The sequence below is a fragment of the Maylandia zebra genome, linkage group LG6, assembly GCF_041146795.1.
Source record: "Maylandia zebra isolate NMK-2024a linkage group LG6, Mzebra_GT3a, whole genome shotgun sequence".
NCBI lineage: Eukaryota > Metazoa > Chordata > Actinopteri > Cichliformes > Cichlidae > Maylandia > Maylandia zebra.
In genome coordinates, this window is record NC_135172.1 from 6228922 (window position 1) to 6249204 (window position 20283).

The following is a 20283-nucleotide window of genomic DNA, read 5'->3' on the forward strand; positions in this document are numbered from 1 at the left end:
TCAAATCAAAATTTATTTATTTATATAGCACATATTAAAACAACAGTGTTGACCATAGTGCTTCACAGTCAGTATAAGCATGAGACAATTAAAACAAACAATAAAACAGGGCAACAAACAATAGGCAACAACACAACAAGCTAGAACAGCCAACTAGTTAGAATCAAAAGCCAAAGTAAAAAGATACGTTTTAAGACGTGATTTAAAAGACTGGATAGACTCGGCAGTACGAATATGAACAGGGAGGTTATTCCAGAGTCTGGGTGCCACGGTGGCAAAGGCCCGGTCTCCTCTCGACTTCATTCGAGGTTGTGCTAGGAGCCTGTGATTGGATGATCTAAGTGCTCTGTTGGGATTGTATAAGTGGAGTAGTTACTAGTTCCTAAGGACCCCAAAGCACTTTACACATTCAGTCATCCACCCATTCACACACACATTCACACACTGGTGATGGCAGCTACATTGTAGCCACCGCCGCCCTGGGGCGCACTGACAGAGGCGAGGCTGCCGGACATTGACGCCACCAGGCCCTCTGACCACCACCAGTAGGCAGCGGGTGAAGTTTCTTGCCAAAGGACACAATGGCCGAGACTGTCAGAGCCGGGGCTCGAACCGGCAACCTTCTGATTACAAGACGAACTCTTGAGCCACGATCACCCTCAACGACGCTGTCAAAGACGCTCCTAATTTTCTTTTTAAAGCTGCTAAGTTGCAGCTAAATGTTTTATTTATTGTTTTATTTATATTAAAGTGGGTTGGTTTTTATTTTACTTTTACACAAATATAGGAAGAACTTACATAGGCCTACAGTTCAGTTTAAGATATGTCAAAGCAGGCCTACAAATGCACACTGCACTTCTGTTGTTTTATTTAGTTTTTAATTTAAAAAAAAAGATAAAAACTTAAAAGTTTACAAGTTCTGTTATTTTTTGCGGCTCCTGACTATTTTTTTTTGGGCAGATGAGGGGGCAAAATGGCTCTTTTGATGATAAAGACCCCAGGATTAGAAGTTCCCAAGTCCGGATGGAGGAAACAAATGCAAAAGACTACCATGATATGGAAATGTTATGGAAGATTTTTTTTAAAACGGACAGACTGACAGCCATAACTCAGAAAAGCTGAGAAGATGGAGAACAAAACCATTTTTCATAGTACGATGTCTAAAACAAACATCCTCTGTGTTAAAGTTGCAAATTGATGAAAGCAGAATTTGCATTTCTTACTGTTACTTTTTTATTTCTCACTAAAAGGGACGGTCAGTAAAAACTAATAAATTCACCCCATAACATTTAAATGTTCAGCTTTAGCATGTCACACCTTTCAGTACCACCTCCACGTTACACTGTACTGCAGAACTGGTAGTCTCCAACATGCAGAATCAAAATACAAAGTGCGAAATCAACCATCACTCCATTAAACAGCAATAAGATTGAAATGCTACACAGGATCAAGGAAAGTACATTCAATATTTAGCTTTACAATTGCACAGAACCCCAGAAAAATGAAGTTTACCTGCATAAACACTCCACCACATGTGTGTTATACTTGAAATGTGCGATTGTTTTTTAATCACTCAAAGGGCATGCAGGTTAGGTGTAGCTGCAAAAGCTGCCTGGCTTCTAAAATGTACAAACTTCTAATACAGCCAACAAATATGAATGGAGAGTTGGAACAAACTGGAAACCTAGTAGCAAATATTTCTGCCATTCGTAAATGCAGATACTGAATGTACAGGATTTGATGGTTAAGAATTTAATACCAGTTTCTTCTACAAATTTTTTTCACCTTCTTGAGGGAAAAGGAACCTGTCACACTCCTGGAACACAGTGACTTATGATGCATTTAACTAACAGCTTAACTCCGGACGAAAATATATATTTCATCCAACATTCAGAAAGTAAATCATCCTCAAAAAATAACTGTAATGAAATCACCTGGTCGTCCTGCAGAAATAAGTATTAGCATGAAGTATGTTTTTACAGTTCTGAACACAAACTAGTACAATGTGATCTCAAATCAAAAGACCAAACATTTTTTTGAATCATCAAAACATCTTAGGCTACGTTCACACTGCAGGCGAAAATGCATCAAATCCGACTTTTCTGACCCTATGCGACCCATATCCGATCACAGAAACTGAGGTTTTGGACTTGATTAGCATATGGGGAGACAATTCAAACAAGCTAAACGACTCCGTGGCCATATATACCTCTGCATGGAGCCACTGGTCCAAACGAGGCCATTGTTAAAGCACGGGCTCTCTTTTTTTCTCAGTGTCGTTCTTTTCCTAATAATTTTTCAAAATTATGTCGGTTATGACTGTGCAGAAATTGATAGACTGCTGAAACAACACCTACTAGCTCTGTAGCAGCCATTTTTACTTCTATAAGCAGAGCGTGTTGTGTGTGACGTCTTCTTTTGCGTCTTCTTTTGTGCATGCCGTGAACACTAGAGCGCATTTGCTGTTGCATTTTATTTGTAGTGTGAACAACCAGACAAAAAAAAGAGTCGAATTTGATCAAAAAATTGGAATTTAGCATTAAGACCTGCAGTGTGAATGTAGCCTTAGTCAACCATTCAGTACATATAGATCAGTCATTGCAATAATTAGTCCAGCAGTCCGCAACCCCCAATCTGTGGCAAAACTTCAAATTAATCTTCAGGCTTAAGTCCACTATGGTCATCCAGCTTAAGTTAAGACACAAATGTTTGTTGGAAAACAGCCTGAGTCATTTCGTACCGCGAGAGTTGAGGCTCGGGTGTGAAATTGATGGTTTTCAGGGTTTTCTATCATTAACTCAGTTAACTGGGTCTTTTCCCTTGTTGTAGTTGTGTGTCTTATTTGGAAATATTTACGCATTATCATAGCGACCAGCGAGCATTAAGGGTCAGAGAGGAGGATGTTACTCTCAATGTTGTTGGCGCATTTCGGGAGGATGTTGCTAATGAAGTTACACACTTCTGGTGATAATTTGAAATCACAAATTAATAGTTTGCCCACCAATGTTGTCAGATAATGGCGCCTGACTCATCCAATGCTTTGTGAAAAATACCCCAGTCAATGGCTAGACCGCGAAAAAACCACGGCAAGGGTCTAAAATGTTTGGCATCATAAGCAGACTCCTTAGAAAGGAATCCACCTAAGACTAATGAAAATAAAGTATGTGCTAAATATAATCTTCCCTCACCAAATTTCTTGATGAGTTTAAGCGTGCAAACATGTCTCTGAGACAGTAAGAAGAGCGAGGTCAATCCGTCGTGCACATCAAGAGAAACAGAATTACACCTTCACTCCACATCAGCAATGAGTAAGCACTATTCATGCTTTTAAAATACTCCTGCTATCTTCCAATGACAGCGGCAATGATAAAAAGGAACCTTTTAATCAATCTGTGGCAAAACTTCAAATTAATCTTCAGGCTTAAGTCCACTTAATGGTCATCCAGCTTTAACTCAAGATATGAATGTTTGCTGGAAAACAGCCTTTCTGACATCACCGCAGGAACGGATGAGGACAGAAACATAGATCCAAAACAGGTGGGACTCCAACATGATGTGCATGGCTAAATTTGATCAGAGACCTATGTTCCCCAAGCAGTCATCATTCTCACTGCCTCAACATCTGTCTGTTTGATGAAGGAGCAATTTTTAATAATCCTGCAGGTTCTGGTCGTGGTTCTGGTTGTGATTCTGAGAAGGGGGCAGCAGGCAGGTGACATGGCCGATGCCTTTGGTGACGCCCTCCCTGAAGAGAAGCTTAGCGCCCAGGCGCAAGTACTCGGGGTGTTTGATAAAGCGGAAACGAACAACAGCTCTCTCGCCAGTACGCAGCTCATCCTGCAGCAGAAATCCAAGGTTACATGATGTGGTTACATAGAAGCTTGAAAAATAATCATGTATTATGTAATTTCAAACCTTTCCATGAAGGCACTCCACAGTGGCAGTCTGCCTGACATTACCAACGTGTATGGTGACCTGTGACCCCCGACGGAAAGTCTTGGCATGGAAGAGCAGGACAATGGCAGCTTCAAACTGACAGCAGATGGTTGGGTTCATCTTGGGACTGACCATCACCATGCCCTGTAACACCAATAACACACTGATGTAACCACAGGTTGTTATCAGCAGTTGTAGAATATTTGCAGGTCTTACAGGTATCAAAAAGCAGTCCTTTATCCATTAGTGCGCAACTTGTTACGAATAAATTGAAATTTTCCTACAACTTGGTTGTGCACACTCTCAGACATTTCCAGGTGGTAGAATCCAAAACTAGCTTCTATCATCCATAAGTTCAAGCTCACAAGAGAAATGTTTCATTTTTGGATAAATAATATGCCCACCTTCTAATACACAGGTTGGTATTTGAAGAGCAACGCTGGGTTCACATCCATCAACATATACAAGTTGTCAAAAACAAATGTATCAGCAATTTAGCATAAAAACATTCGATGGAAAGACAATACACTTTCCTCACATCAAACTATGCAAGTTAAGTGCAATATTGTCTCCTGTTGTATTCAGTTTGAATATTGATGATCTTTCTGTCAAGTTAAATGAATGTAAGACTGGGTGTATGGTGGGTAACCTCCATGATGATTTGGTCATTTTGTCTCCCTACAGTCCTGGTTTGCAGTAGTTACTTAGTTTGTGCTAGTTATAGTGCCCGGTATGATATTGCTTTTAACCCTAAAAAGCATGTTATTGTGATTGTTACAACTAAGGAGGATGACAAGGTAAATTTTCCATCTTTTCATTTAGCAACCAAGTACTGGATGTGGGGAACAACGTATAAAACTTGGGTCATATCTTAACAAGTGATCTTTGTAATGATGATGATGATGTGAAAAGACAGTGCTGTGAAGGTGTACGAGCAAGCTAATATCTTGGCACATACATCTGGCACTTTTTAAGCCTATTGTACTTTAAAAAAAAATACGGGTCATTTATGGTGTAATTATAGTAAAGCCATAACCAAAGCCAAACTGCAAGTGGCTTTTCAGGATGCATTTAGAATTTTCCTTAGACCAATTTGGACACCTGCAAGTCAAATGTTTTTCATGAGCAACATCCCACCTTTTCATGCCTTACTCAGGAACTATATGTGCCAATTTATGTGTCATTTGAACGAGTCAAGAAATTCAATAGTCTTGTGAGTTTTGTCTTTGTTGTTTTTCTTTTAATTATATGGACAAATTTTCTCTGAAAAAAAAAATACAATACAAAGCTACATCATCTCTCTGAACTTGTGTTCTCACCACTTGTGGTGTCTGCAGTTTCACCAATGACCTTAAAAATGTGCAGAGACCAAAAATGTGAATTTCTGTTTGGATTACCAGGAAGTAATCTGAGGGCTCAAATTACGGTCAGAAAGATTTTTTTGTTTTGTAACGTTGTAACCCAAAAAATCTGAACATGTTATGTTTGTGCATCCATAGATAAGAATTTCAGTGTGCGTAAAAAAGATTTGTGTTTGTAAAAAATAATTACAAGTTAAAGCTGAAAGGAAGAAATTTCTGGTCAAAATTTGCACTTTTAAGTTGAAACTCACACACAAGCGAGGGAACTTGAGCACAGAGTTACAACTACGCAGTCTGATTTACAAGTACAAAATATTTATGGCCACAGTTAGAGCCCATAGTAATCTGATAACAGCAGCTGTACTGACAGCAGTCCAGAGGTGCATGAGGAGATGACCTACAAAGGTACACTGTGCAAATTTAAACTGAGTGAAGTTGTTGAGTTTTAGAGTCACAGAAGAAGTCACTATATCAAGGAAAGATAAATTGATTGAGACACTTTGTATGTAGGGTTTGCAGAGTTTTTACTTCCTAGACAATTCTTGCATGTACGTTAGAACATTTTGGGTTGTCGTCTGTCCTTGCCAATTATAGAGATCCTTTCCTCAACACATTGGGGGACAATTCAAAACAACCGTTGCTTCAAGTTACCTCTTTATATTGTAAGGTAAAGATCCTGAACTAATAACAGAATACTCTGTATTTTTAGCATGAGTCTGGTCTGTGTTTCGCAGAGAAATTAAACACCATTAATAAATTTGAAAAACTGCGACCATGAAGGTCGACTGCGATCCTTCCCTCTGTTTTCCAAATTCTCAAAGGAACTGCAAAGTAACTTCCAGTATAAATAAAAGAGAGCAAACAAAATATGCAATATACACACACAGAGATGTATGAATTTGTGCAAGTTACATTTAAAAAAAAAACCTGAATCCCCCTTTAAATCATCTCCTACATCCTTTCATGTCTTTAGGTGGCCTCTAACCTTGCGCAATAGTGAACGGTCAAAGTTTCCCAAAGCCAGCGTTGCAGCCTGTCCAGCCCTCAGCACTCTGCAGGCAGAGCGGTTCCTCTGGATACTGCCCACCTTCAGACGCAGAAAACGGCCCTCATCAGTTGGACCCACCACCAGCCTCTCACCCTCCCTACACATTCCACTGAAACACAGACCGTCACACAAACACAAACTGTTCTTAGTGTAATGCACGGCACTTTCCATGATTACAAAGACCTGCTCTGTGTCCAACCAAGGACCCGTAAAATGAAAAGCTGCGATATATTATCAAAGATTCTATTCTTATAAAAGTCATGTGTTATATATATCTCTATGAATATTTGGGGTTCCCACTGTTTCAAGAATAAAATGTAAAATAATATTGACAACATATTAAAGCAGACAGTGCTATCTCACCTGTACAGAGTTCCTCCAACCACAGTCCCAACGTCAGGAACTGAGTAGATCTCATCAACCTTCAAACACAGAAACGATTACATGTCAGTCTGCGCTTTCCACACTCCAGCATGCAAGTCACACACACGTCTCTACCACATTCTATTAGGGGCTGGTGTGTGTGTGTGGTGTGTTTTTGTTTTCTTTTTCCTTTTTCGGCGCAGGGCAGGCAGGGCGGTGATTCGCAGGATCACCAGCACACCTGTGGCAAATCAGGCCGGAGCTTTTATAGGGAGCTGACATCTGGTGTAAGAGTATTGCCTCTTCCACAAGTAGTAACGTGCGAGTTCGCTCTCTAGATTGGCATCTACGACCTGCCGAGTGTTTTAAGATCTTATTTTCCTTCCACCAGCCTGCCTCGCTCCCCGACTGCCTGTCTGTGCCTCTGAAGACTGTTTAATCGGTCTGAACTGGGAATCACCTTGCCTACCAATTCAATTACATTCAAATTCTTAATTACTTATTCCCCAAAGGGGAAATTTGTTTAGCAGCAAGACAACAATAAGAGTAAACAAAACAATAATGTTAATAATAATAATAACAATAATAATAATGATAAAAAGCCATTAAGTTATTTGACATTAAGGAGATGGGTTGCACCGCGAGCAGCCCACACACTCCACCTGCCTCAGCCTTTGTTCCAGTTAAACTTCTTTCCGAGTCTGTAACTCAGTTTGTGCCAAGTAAGCTCACCAACTCTCCTCCTAACTTATTTTCATCCTTGCCTTTTGTGTTCAGTCTCTAATTCTGTTCTCCTCCCATAGACCGGTCGAGTGCCCTGCCAGTTTTCCTGCACACCCCCGAACTGTGTTTGTGTTTTCTCTCTCTGTCACTGTGAATAAAACACAGTCACTGTAAACACAACACTGTCACTGTGAAACCCCTGGTGTCTGCGTGTTCTGGGCCCACCACAGTTACTACCTAACACATTCTTTACCCTGTGCCAGGGGTCAGCAACCTTTAAGACCCAAAGAGCCATTTGGACCTGGTTTCCACGCAAAAGAAAACACTGGGAGCCGCAAATACTTTTTGACATCTGAAATGAAGATAACACTGTATATATTGTTTTTTACCTTTATGCTTTGTGTGAACAACTAAGGTGTGTTGCTTATGAAATCCATGAAGTGCTACAGAGAAAATTACATTTTATTTATGTAATTAACACATTTTGAACTCTTAAAGAAATATAACAAAAGGAAAGACACCCAGCTGAACGAAAAATGATCCAAGTAGTGAACAAAAACTGCTGTGAGCCGCCACCCTTATATCGCCTTTGGGCTTTTGGAGCCTTGACCTGATTTTTAAAAAAGCACTATGCTACTAAAAGAGGAAAAATAGATATTTGCAAAATTCTGCCTAAATATGTATTTTTCCTGGTTAATGTGTGTGGCGGGGTGTGGTCTGCAGCGCCGCTGCAGGAGAGGCCGACGCACCTGAGCGGCACCCACGATCACGCCTCACCGCCTTAACGTCTGCGCTATCTATGCTGTTGTGTTGTTGTTGGTATATGTCGGGCTGTGAGCTGAAAAGCTACAGCCGGCTGTATGCGTCAGCAACCGTGTGTGAAAAGTGGTCAATAAAGAGATGCTGAAAAGCATGTTCATGCAAACATCGCCGGGTCTGCTGTGATATGTTTACAATGGGACTTCTGCTCCTGAACCTCTGCGCACAGCGTCTGCAAATCGGGGCTGTACGAAGTCACTTTCATCTTTACGCAGGACTGTAAGCTGTCCTCTGTGAGGCGTGAGCGGTGTTTGTTTTTAACGTAGTTCACGGTGGAGCTGCTGACATAATGTGGATCTATAATTGGCCTACCTGGGGTTGAAAGTCTCGATAAATGCGCGGCGTTTCGGCGGGTACACCGGCTTCCGTGAGTGTGACGCTTATTTTGAGCGATGAAAAAATAATAGAATATAATTGTATTTTTATATTTCAATATCACAATAATCTTCCAATTAAAAAAGAACTAACATAAATAAATTACACTTCAGCTAAATACTTCTAATTTGTTTGCCCAAACCACACGGAGCCGCACTACAAGGACTAAAGAGGTTGCCGACCCCTGGCCTCTACTTACACTGTGGTAAACAGATGCTGCACAATGAAGAGTGGTAGTAAGACTGCGAGTGCAGCTGCAGTAATGTAATAATTCATCTGCTTGCTTTCCTGAGTGTTTGGCTGCTAGCCTGTTCGTTACTCCACTGCCACTTTCCCATGCTGTGAAACTCAGTACTGTCATCATTACACTAATCCAATCATCTTCTTGCCCGCCTTCTTTAAAGCCAATCAGCCACTCTGTGTGGTTTAAATCTCAGTGCTCTGTCATTCCCTCTTTCAGGTTCTCATTCGTGTAACCCGATCAGAGCTCCATCTTCCTCACCACAACCATCTAGACTGGGAGAGGTCTTATCCTAACTCTTGTCACGCCTGAGAATCTTTTCTGCCATGATGGTCCATCAGAGTCTAATCGCCAAATACATTAGTTTATCTGTCACAGTAAATCATGTTCATATCATCCAAATGATCTCTAGTTATTGAACTGATGTTGTGGGGAGACATATCTGTTTTGGTACTGTGGGAACTCAACTTCTTTATATACACACATATATAAGGAAATAAATATTTCAAATGTCAAAATATCTGTAAGGGAATAATTACATTTAAGTTCAAACTTGGTTTGGTGTACGGTTATAGGAGGTTAAGTTGTGAGAGGTATCTCAATTCCCCTCATATGGTCCCCAGGCAGCTAAACTGTGGCGTGAAGGCAATAAAGTAAAATTAAAGTTAAAGAAAAGTTAGAGTTAGGTTAAGGTTAGGTTAAAATTAATAAAGTTTCGGGTACTAGGGCTGTTTGATATAACAATATAAAAATGTCTATCGTTTCCTATTATGCTATCGTTTGTTTCGTGGTGTCGCAAAATAAACTGTTTATGGCAATATTTTCATGATTTTGATGGTCATTGTAGTGGCTATATCAATTTCATAAAGTTCTCTCTTTCTCTTATGTTTAATATAACCACACCACAGATGGACAAGCAACTGTTTTTACGCGTTGTCGTTAGCAACAACGAGGTTAAAACCATGGCGTAGCTCCACCATCCGCTTGTTTGTTTTGCACATAAACCTTTCACAATAAAGTTCAAGATCCTGTTGAGACTTTTCAAAATAAACTGAATCCTGTTAAAGAGTGTGCAGAGTGTTTACAGATGAGAAGCAAAAAAGAGCCGCCAGGTGCTAAAAAATAAACCTTAGACTCAAACGTTAGAACAGGCTTTTCCCCGCAGCACGCCGTGTAATAAATAAACTTAAACCTAAAAATACCAGAATAGGGAGGATGGTGTCATCCTCCCTATTCTGGTATTTTAAAGAGTACTTAGCGGAAATATTAAGCAACCTAACCTTTTTCAAGAATAATTAAATAGATTCAACATCTTTCTTCAACAAATTTGCAGACTGCACAGATGGAACCTTCCCAAAGGAAAAAGTACTTTGGCTTACTAGGGTATATTAGACTTAATAGTTACTATATACAGTAATGGACTTCTATACATTTTACATCACATTAAAACTTTGGGTGTATGATTCAGATAGTTATTTATTAAAAGCTAGACATTTTAAATGAGAATAAGACAGAAAAGCATTTCATTGTGCCCTCCTTTTCCTGTTAATGCCCTACCTGCCCCCCTGGGGAAACTTTGCTAGACCCACCCCTGCACAGTTACCAGCCATCAGCTACGCAGAAAAGGATCCTGGTGTAATATTAAATAAATTCTAAGAACAGCTTATCAAGCTTAAACCTGCTGCTGTTGTTTAGCCTCTTTCTTGCGCAAAGTGGGCGATAAAGAAACAAGAGAGACGGAGTCGTGACAGAAAAGCCGATCAGCCGATTATTGATCAGTTTCATGATTGAAGTAGTGACAGGAGAGGGAGGGGGAGAGAGAGGCAGTCGCTCCATATATCGGTTGTTAAGCTTAACGTGGGAATGCTTTACAAACATTCAGAGATGAACTTATGAACTTGCTTTACTTCTCTCTGGGATCACTTTCTCGGAGATGAAATGCCGGTTTGGTAGTGAGGCTCCAAATACTCAACCAGACCACTGAGAGGTCTCGCACGCCACAGCCGCTCTATCACGTGACGCATACTGCTCGACGTGCTAAGGCTATGAGCCGAGTTACGCCATGTCACAAGTTTTGTGAGGTGCTTTTGTGATATTTAATGGATCGGATTAAATTTTTTATTTCTCTCCGATATCCGATCCAGTAATTTAGGCCAGTATTGGACCGATACCGATACGTAATATCGGATCGGTCCATCTCTAGTGTCATGCATCGGTTAAAACCAATGACTATTGGGTTTAACCGATGCATGTTCAATAATGAAGTACTGGGTAGAGTTATACTGAGGATAAAGTAAATCTCAAGGAAATTAATTTAAGTCAGGGCTATGTCACCAGAAGTGATGGAAAAATGTTGCTATATATCACTGACCCTACTAAATCATTGCCAAAAATTATGACAGTTCTAACTGAATTTGGGAAAATTTCTGGATACAAAATCAACTTAACAAAAAGCATATTGTTTCCGATTAGTTCTTTAGAAAAATTAGATAGCGCTACATTGATCTCGTTTCCTTTTACAATCTCAAATATCTTCAAATATCTTGGAATAACTGTAACCCGTGAATTCTCTGGCCTTTTCAAACATAATTTTATTAATTTATAAAATCAAACTGAACAGAACTTGGAAAGACTGTCTAAACTGCCCATCTCGCTTGCTGGCCGAGTAAATATCATTAGGACGAGCACTTTACCCAAATTTTTATTTTTGTTTCGATGTATCCCAATATTGATCACAAAAACTTTTTTTAAGAAAATAGACCAGTTAATCTCTCAGTTTATCTGGAACAAGAAGACACCCAGAATAAAAAAGATATTTCTCCAAAGATTCAAGATTACAGGAGGAATGGGGTTGCCTTGTTTTCAGTTTTATTATTGGGCCTGTAATATACGTTGTATGTCATTCTGGGGCGGGGAACATAGACCTGATTGGGAACGGATGGAAAGTATGACTTTTTTCTCTAATACTCTTAAATCTTTGGTTCATTCAAACTCAGATCTGGGTAAGCATAAATGTAAAAATCCAGTAGTGTCTGACTCACTAAAAATTTGGTCTCAAATTAGAAAGCATTTTCATTGGCGTCAATGTTCAATCTTTACACCATTAATTCATAATCAAGCATACACATTGCTCTCAGGATTAACATTCCAGCTATGGACTTCCAAAGGGATACACACAATCAAGGATCTGTTTATTGATAATCTTTTTCCTTCGTTTCAACAACTTCAGCAAAAATTTTCCATAGAAAACAGAGATTTTTTCAAGTATTTACAAATACATCATTTTATTAAAGAAACGTTTCCATCCTTTCCCAATGAACCACAAAAGCTAGTTTCAGATGATCTGTTCCTAATGAACCGGCTAAAGAAAGGAGCCATTTTTAGGATCTACAACCAACTTTTGCAAATAGACAGTACAACTACATTGGACCACTTGAGAAATGCTTGGAGTGAAGAACTGGCTACTAACATCACTAAAGATCAATGGACTAAGGCACAGGAACTGGTTCACTCCACTTCTGTCTGCTGCAGGCACGGACTACTACAATTTAAGGTCCTGCATAGGCTCCATCTGTCTAAATTGAAGGTTTCAAGGATGTTTCCAGGGGCTGACTCAAGATGTGATCGATGTGGCCAGAATTCTGCCTCATTGTCACATATGTTTTGGACATGTCCTAATATCGCTACCTATTGGTCTAAAATATTTAAAACTTTGTCTGATATTTTTAAAAAACAGCTCCCGGGTCCGGTAATGGCGGCTGGCTGAAAGGACGTGCACACTTCTGCTCCGCTATCTTTCTGTAAAATCCTGAATAATACTCGTTTGTTAGACATTGAACGACACCTAGGACAGCTGTGATGCCTCTCTCGCAAAGGAAACCCGGGAAAAACATTGGTAGACCGACTCAATCAAAATTATCTGACTTCACTTCTAAGTTGAACTCTGAGGCTAGCTGTGAAGCTAGCGTTAGCCGTGAAGATAGCGAGACTAATATTAACGCTAGCCAGGCGGTGGAGGAGGGAAATGATGAGCCGACTGAGAGAGAAAAGACGGCCGAAGGCTCAGACGTAATACTGGCGGCTATTGCAAGCTTGAAATCCGATTTTTCCTCCAAACTTGATGGTATTTTGTCAGCAATAGAGACCGTGAGGAAGGATGTTAATGAGTGTGCCAAGCGGGTCAGCGAGGCGGAGGCCCGGATATCTGCAGCGGAAGATAGCATTACCACCTTGGAAGCAAAGGTACGGACTCTTGAAAATAACAACAAAAACCTCGAGGACAAAGTGCTGGATCTGGAGACCAGATCGCGACGATCTAACTTGAGACTTGTTAACCTGCCCGAGGACGCAGAAGGAGAAGACGCGTGCGCTTTTTTGGAAAGCTGGCTACCGGAGGCTCTGAACTTGGCGCCGCTACGAACCACTCTGACGCTGGAGAGAGCGCATCGGGTCGGCCAGAAGAATATGTCAAATACCGCTGCACCAAGGACTATGATCATGAAGTTTCTAAATTACAAGGATAAAATGACCGTGATAAGAGCTGCCAGGGCAAAGGGACAGATTCTTTTCAAGAATCGCCCGGTGAGATTTTATGAGGACCTAGCGACCGGAGTGCACAAAAAACAGAAAGAGTTTGACGCCGTGAGACAACAGCTTCGCTCCATGGGTATCCGGTACGGCATGATTCCTCCTGCGCGACTGATAGTGACACACAACGGACAGTCCCGCATCTTTAACCTGCCAGGTGAAGCGGAGAACTTTGTGAAGGCTCTGAGGTCAGAAAGTGGACCGGGGTGAGATGATGTAATCATGGTCATACTACAGTGTGTTGGCATGGAGGGGTGATTACTGAGCTTTAAGTTTAAAAAGAAGTGAGAGAGAGAAAGGCCGGTTTGTTATATTTATTTGTTTATTGGTCCAGAGGCTCACAGCCACTATTAGTACCCTGATTTTCTTATCGTATTCAATAACGAGTTTTTTGTTTGCATAGCGGGGTGGGGTAAGGGAAAAGTGTTCAGGCACAGTCGGTTGATCCTCACTTTTGGGTGGAACAACCTTTAGCTGTTAGACAGGTGCCAATATGTATAGGGGGAGGGAAATGGGTGCCCAAGTTCAAGTTAAAGGGGCATATTCAGTATTCATGGTTATGGATGTAGTTTTTGACATTCAGGTATTATTTGTTTCTCTGTCCTTTAATATTTCAAATGTGTTGGGAAGCTCATTCAGTGTTATATGTTATGTCTGGTGGGATAAGAATTAAAATTTCTTCTTGGAACTGCAGAGGGCTACAAAAACTGGAGAAGGTAAAACAAGTAATGTCTAGGCTGAACTCTATGCACTCTGATATCATGCTGCTACAGGAAACGCACCTGTTGTCTAGTCAAGAGGCGAAGATTAGGAGGAGGTGGCAAGGCAGTATATATTCTGCGCCCTTCACTTCTCAGGCAAGAGGTGTTATGATCTTGATCCACAAATCTATATCATTTCAGGTGACAAGGGTTATTAAAGACAAGGCTGGGAGATATGTTATTTTACAGGGCACACTTATTACGGAAAAAATAATCCTGATAAATATCTATGCTCCAAACACTGACGACCCAAAGTTTTTTCATAATCTTTTTCTTACAGTATCATGTCTGTCTGGTAGCCTTATTATAGCAGGGGATTTTAATTGTACGTTGAACCCAGAATTGGATAGGAGCTCAGGTATTGATCTCTCTCATCCTAAAAGTAGGCAAACTATTCAACATTTTATGAAAGAACTTGATCTGAGGGATATTTGGAGGGATATGAACCCTAAGGTCTTAAAATACTCCTGCTATTCACATACACATAAATCATACTCGCGTATTGATTACTTTTTAGTTTCTGCCAATTTGAGTTATAAAATAAAGGACTGTCACTATGATAATATTTTAATATCTGACCATTCGCCAAACTCGTTAATATATGAAGATTTGCGACTGAAGAGAGATCCCCCTAGGTGGAGATTTAAACAAAAGTGGCTCCTAGACTCAGAATTTATATCTTTCATAGATAACCAAATAAACATTTTTTTTTATACTAATAGGGATGAAACATCACCCTGCTCAAGATGGGAAGCTTTTAAGGCCTACATAAGGGGTCAGATTATTAGCTTCACAAGTTATAGAGCAAAGCAAACTTATCAGAAAACAAAAAAGTTGGAGGCAGAGATTGAGATGCTTGAGGGAGAATATTTTCAAAGTTTTTGTCCAAGAGTCCATCAAAAGCTTCTGTTACTAAGAACACAGTATAATGAACTTTCTGCTTCTAAGGCAGCCTCACATCTTTTGCGTCTTAAACAGACATTCTATGATCAAGGGGAAAAGCCCGGGAAATTATTAGCCTGGATATTATATTGGGTACACAACTAGCTCTTGACCCTAAACTTTTTATTTTAGGGTTATATCCTGATGGACATCTTATGTCTAGAAAGGTAATTACCGCCCTGGACTTATGTCTACTGCTGGCAAAAAGAGTCATAGCACTCTCATGGAGGAAGACCAGTAAACCAAAATACATTAACTGGATTAAGGAATTGTCCACAACTTTACCTATGGAAAAAATTACTTACATTATCAAGGGGAAACTACCACTTTTTCAAAACATCTGGGGTCCCTTTATGCAATATATGGGAAATATGGATCTTGGCAGTATGGTGGATGGGGCAGATGGGGTGTAAATGTTGGTGGTCCTCTGCAGTTTCCTAAATTAATCTCTTTTATACTTGATCTTTAATGCTGTGTGAATTGTACATTTGAGTTTGTAACTTTGAACCATGCACAATAGTGTAACCGAGTTGATGTTGAGCAACCCTTGGAAATAGAGAAGCTTATTTTATATATTTTTATGTATATATATATATATATGTGTGTGTATATATGTATATATATGTGTATATGTATGTGTATGTATATGTATGTATATATATGTGTGTATGTGTGTATATATATATATATATATATAATTTTTTTTTTTTTTTTTTGGGGGGGGGGGGGGGGGGGGGGGGGGTTGTGTTTTCCTTTTCCTTTGTTTGACTAAGTTATTATTTACAGGTGATATAGTTTGTACTTCCACTTAACTGTTGCTCTCTAACATCTTATAAGTGTCTGATTTGCAAGGGAGGGCGATTGACTGTTATACAATAATTTAGCTGCCCTGGATGTTTCCTTTGCTGTGGAAGTACTCCAATTTCTGTATGTAATTTTGAAACGCAATAAAGATATTGTTGGAAAAAAAAAAACAGCTCCCCCCAGACCCAGTAATGGCACTATTTGGTGTAGCTACAGTTAAATACTTGTTTGCTTTGGGGTTTTTTTTTTCCCCCTCTCCCCCTCCTCTGAATATACTTATTTAGGTATATAAATGTGTATGTATAGACATAGATATATGATTGTTTATAAAAAAAATAAAAAATGAAAAAAAACAAGAAGTGATGGAAAAAAAAGCACATGTGTGTACGTGGGTTTGGATACCTGAAACTCAGTGAGCTGCTGCATCAGCTCTTCCTGCTCCTTGCTGTTGCTCAGTGGAGGAAGGATGTTCAAAAAAACCTTCAGGAGGTCCAGATTCTCACCAGACACACTGGAAAGGGTGAAGATGGGTGTAATGCTGCAAATGTGCATCCAGCCAAACACACACACACACACACACACACACACACACACACACACACACACACACACACACACACACACACACACAGTGAAGTGAAAATTCAATTAAGTACATCATTAAGTGTAATATTTTTCCACTGTGGACATACAGATAAGTGAATTCACGATCATGAATAGATTGTGAATTCACCAACACAAAACCGTTCTTAATAGAAATACAAGTTGATAATGGGATAATACAGATACTACACACAATGTTACACCTCAGACACATAAAAGTTGTTGTGCAAATCTCTGACCAGTATCAATGGAGAACAAAGTAACTACAAGCTCCTGCTCCTGCAACAGAACACAAAGTGCTGTAATCAAATACTGAGCCACAACAAAAGACATAAAAGTATTTCATGTATGAATGACTTTTACTTTTAAGATTTACAATACAGTTTAGTGCAACTACTACATAGTCATTATTTTCCTGTGTAAATCGTTGGTTGTTATAATAAAAAATGTCAGTTGAACATATCATATAGCAGACACACACAGTGATATTTGAGAAATTACAGCCTCTAAACGCTTCCTGTAGGTTCCAATGAAAGTCTGGATTGTGGTTGAAGTTATTTTCGACCATTCCTCTTTATAAAACATCTCTAGTTCATTCAGGTTTAATAGCTTCCAAACATAGACAGCTCTCTTTAACTCACACCACAGATTTTCAATAATATTCAGGTCTGGGGACTGAGATGGCCGTTCCAGAACGTTGTACTGGTTCCTCTGCATGAATGCCTTAGTGGATTTTGAGCAGTGTTTCAGGTCGTTGAAAGATCCCGGCGCAGCTTCAGCTTTGTCACTGATTCCTGGACATTGGTCTCCAGAATCTGCTGATACTGACTGGAATCCATGTGTCCCTCAACTTTGACAAGATTCCCAGTCCCTGCACTGGCCACACAGCCCCACAGCATGATGGAACCACCACCATATTTTACTGTAGGTAGCAGGTGTTTTTCTTGGAATGCTGTGTTCGTTTTCCTCCATGCATAACGCCCCTTGTTATGCCCAAATAACTCAATTTTAGTTTCATCAGTCCACAGCACCTTATTCCAGAATGAAGCTGGCTTGTCCAAATGTGCTTTAGCAAACCTCAAGCGGCTCTGTTTGTGCTGTGGGCGGAGAAAAGGCTTCCTCTGCATCACTCTCGCATACAGCATCTCCTTGCGTAAAGTGCGTCGAATGGTTGAACGATGCACGGTGACTCCATCTGCTGCAAGATAATGTTGTAGGTCTTTGGTGCTGGTCTGTGGGTTGACTCTGACTGTTCACCATTCATCACTTCTGTCTATCCGAGATTTTTCTTGGTCACTTTCTTGCCACTTTGAGCCTTAACTTGAACAGAGCCTGTGGTCTTCCATTTTCTCAATATGTTCCTAACTGTGGAAACAGACAGCTTAAATCTCTGAGACAGCTTTCTTTATCCTTCCCCTAAACCAGTGGTTCCCAAACTTTTTTTGCTAGGCCCCCCTTTGTTTTACAAGAAAACTGTTCGCGCCTCCCCCTTCTCGCGCACGCACATGCACGAACACATCCTTCAACCACACACACCCATACTTTGCAGTTTCTTTCACACCTCAAACATTTAGTAAACAATTAAGCAAATACAAGTAATCTGCAATAAATGACAGGTAGTGATAAAATAAACTAAATAAATAAATTTATCGAGTGGAAAAAAGTTGGCGTTCATCCTCCAGCTTCACTGTGCTAATGTTATGCTAACATAGCTGTGTCGCTAGCAATCATGTAGCACAACATTATATACCAGGTAGTCCAACTTTAGTAACCCTGCAAACGCCACTGCTGTTTAGTTTTCTGTCTTCATTTATGTTGGAAGTGGTAGCAGAGCTGTACGTTTTAATTAGTTTCAAAAATCTCTCAGTCAGAACATGGTATGTCATGTTTAGGTGGAAACTAGCGAGCTAACTTCCTGTTAACTTCTAACTCCGTTAAATTTAATAAATTCTGTTTTCGTGGATGCCTGGATGTTAAACTTAATTGTTACACCTGCTAAAGCAGCAACGCTGATGATTTTCAGGGTTCGTACGGGTGCTGGAAATCCGTACGAACGGATAAGAGGAGAAATGATTCTCCTTTCTCTCAGTGTTCGTTTGACTTTGGGACCTGAAGCAGACGGAGTTTTGGACCCGGATTACTCCGCGAAGCTCCTTACTACGGCAGCCGTAATGCTCTGACAATCCATCAAAACATTTTTTAACAGATTTCTGCACGCCAAAATCGGTTCGAGGTCAGTAAGCACAACCAGAATTCATACATGAGACACACTCAATTTTTGAGAAAATTAAAGGATTGTAAGTCTGCCTTATAGTGTGGAAAATATGTTATACAGAAGAAAAGAATATATCGCGATATATATCGTTACCGCACGTGCTTCAAATTATATCGCGATATGGATTTTAGGCCATATCGCCCAGCCCTAACTGTGTGTGTCTCCTATATGATATATTTAACTGACATTTATTATTGTAACAACCAACGATTTATACAGGAAAATAATGACTATTAACAAGGTTGGCCAAACCTTTGCATCCCACTGTAGGTAGACCATGCAAGGTCACTATTACAGTGCAATATTAATATTAGTGTTCATTAGTTTATTTTCCTCCGTATTACCTGTTGGTGTCAGTCTTTGCTTTGGATGTGCATGAACAACAACATTGTGGTGATTACCCAAAATGCAATGCGATTTATGAATTCGACTTTAAACAAGTTTTCCGAAAATGTTATCATCCATTATAGAACAGCTATTTTGTGCTTTGTGTATCGTAGCAGTATTTCCATGACCTTCACTTATCATTTCTGCAGCACTATATACTGCTTTATCTATATATTAGTGAATTTTGTTTATACTGCTGTATACACTGTACAATTAAGCTATTCCCCGCCATACACAGTAGCTGATAAGTATTGAGTATTTTTACTCACCATGTGGACTGGGTGAACTGCTGTGCTGCACTCACAGCATCGTCAGGGTTCAACACCACCATGGGCACCTTGTTGCAGCCTGGCTGCTTCAGAACTCGCTCTAGTTGTCTGACTGTTCGCTCCACAGTGCCTCGGGAACACAGGTCCACTTTACTGACTACAATGAAGATAGGAACTTTCAGCGCCATGGCCAAGCCCAGGTGTTCCCTAGTTGTACCAGCTGGATGAAGGAAACAAATAAAATACTCAATTACCCAGAACACTTGTCTTGTGATGTTTCGCATCTTATGTGCATAGGAAATCTAAACGTTACAAGGCAGTTGGATCCAAGTGAGAACAATTCTATTTAATTTTTAAATATTCAAATTATTTGTGCCTAGAAAGTAGTCAGAGGCCTGGACTCTGTACTATGAAGTGAGTTAAACATACCTAGAGTATCTGTCAGTTATCTGGATTCACTTACCCAAACACTGGTAACCAGGATTAGAAGTGGAGAGGAAAAAAATTACTGTATAGTCGATTATTGTTAAAATCACTCTGTGTCTTAAATGTTATAGGTTAGTAAGACCAGAAAAGAGGTGCTTTATCACTAAAGTGTAGCCTATTTGACACATGAAGGAAAGCTTGTAAAAATGCTGGGTGTGTTAACAGACTTGTCAATGCCTCTATCATTAAGTCACGGAAGAATCTGATGAGGTGTAGATGAGTATTCTGTTTGACTAATGTTTAAATTTGCATAAGACAGTTTTAGTTTTTATTCTTTCAGCTGCAGCTGCAGATGGTCGCATA

The 20283-nt window shown here is 39.9% G+C and overlaps 1 protein-coding gene across 1 annotated transcript in view; it reads right to left on the reverse strand.

Moving 5' to 3' along the window:
- gtpbp2b (GTP binding protein 2b) overlaps positions 1-20283 on the reverse strand; it is a 32771-nt gene continuing 12488 nt past the window's right edge. Inside the window, exons 7-12 of the mRNA XM_014411384.4 lie at positions 19495-19714; positions 16363-16498; positions 6709-6767; positions 6283-6454; positions 3916-4080; positions 1-3837 (exon numbers count right to left, since the gene is read on the reverse strand). Coding sequence (XP_014266870.1) covers positions 3649-3837; positions 3916-4080; positions 6283-6454; positions 6709-6767; positions 16363-16498; positions 19495-19714 — 941 coding nt within the window. The 3' untranslated portion in view covers positions 1-3648. The remainder of the gene's footprint in view (positions 3838-3915; positions 4081-6282; positions 6455-6708; positions 6768-16362; positions 16499-19494; positions 19715-20283) is intronic.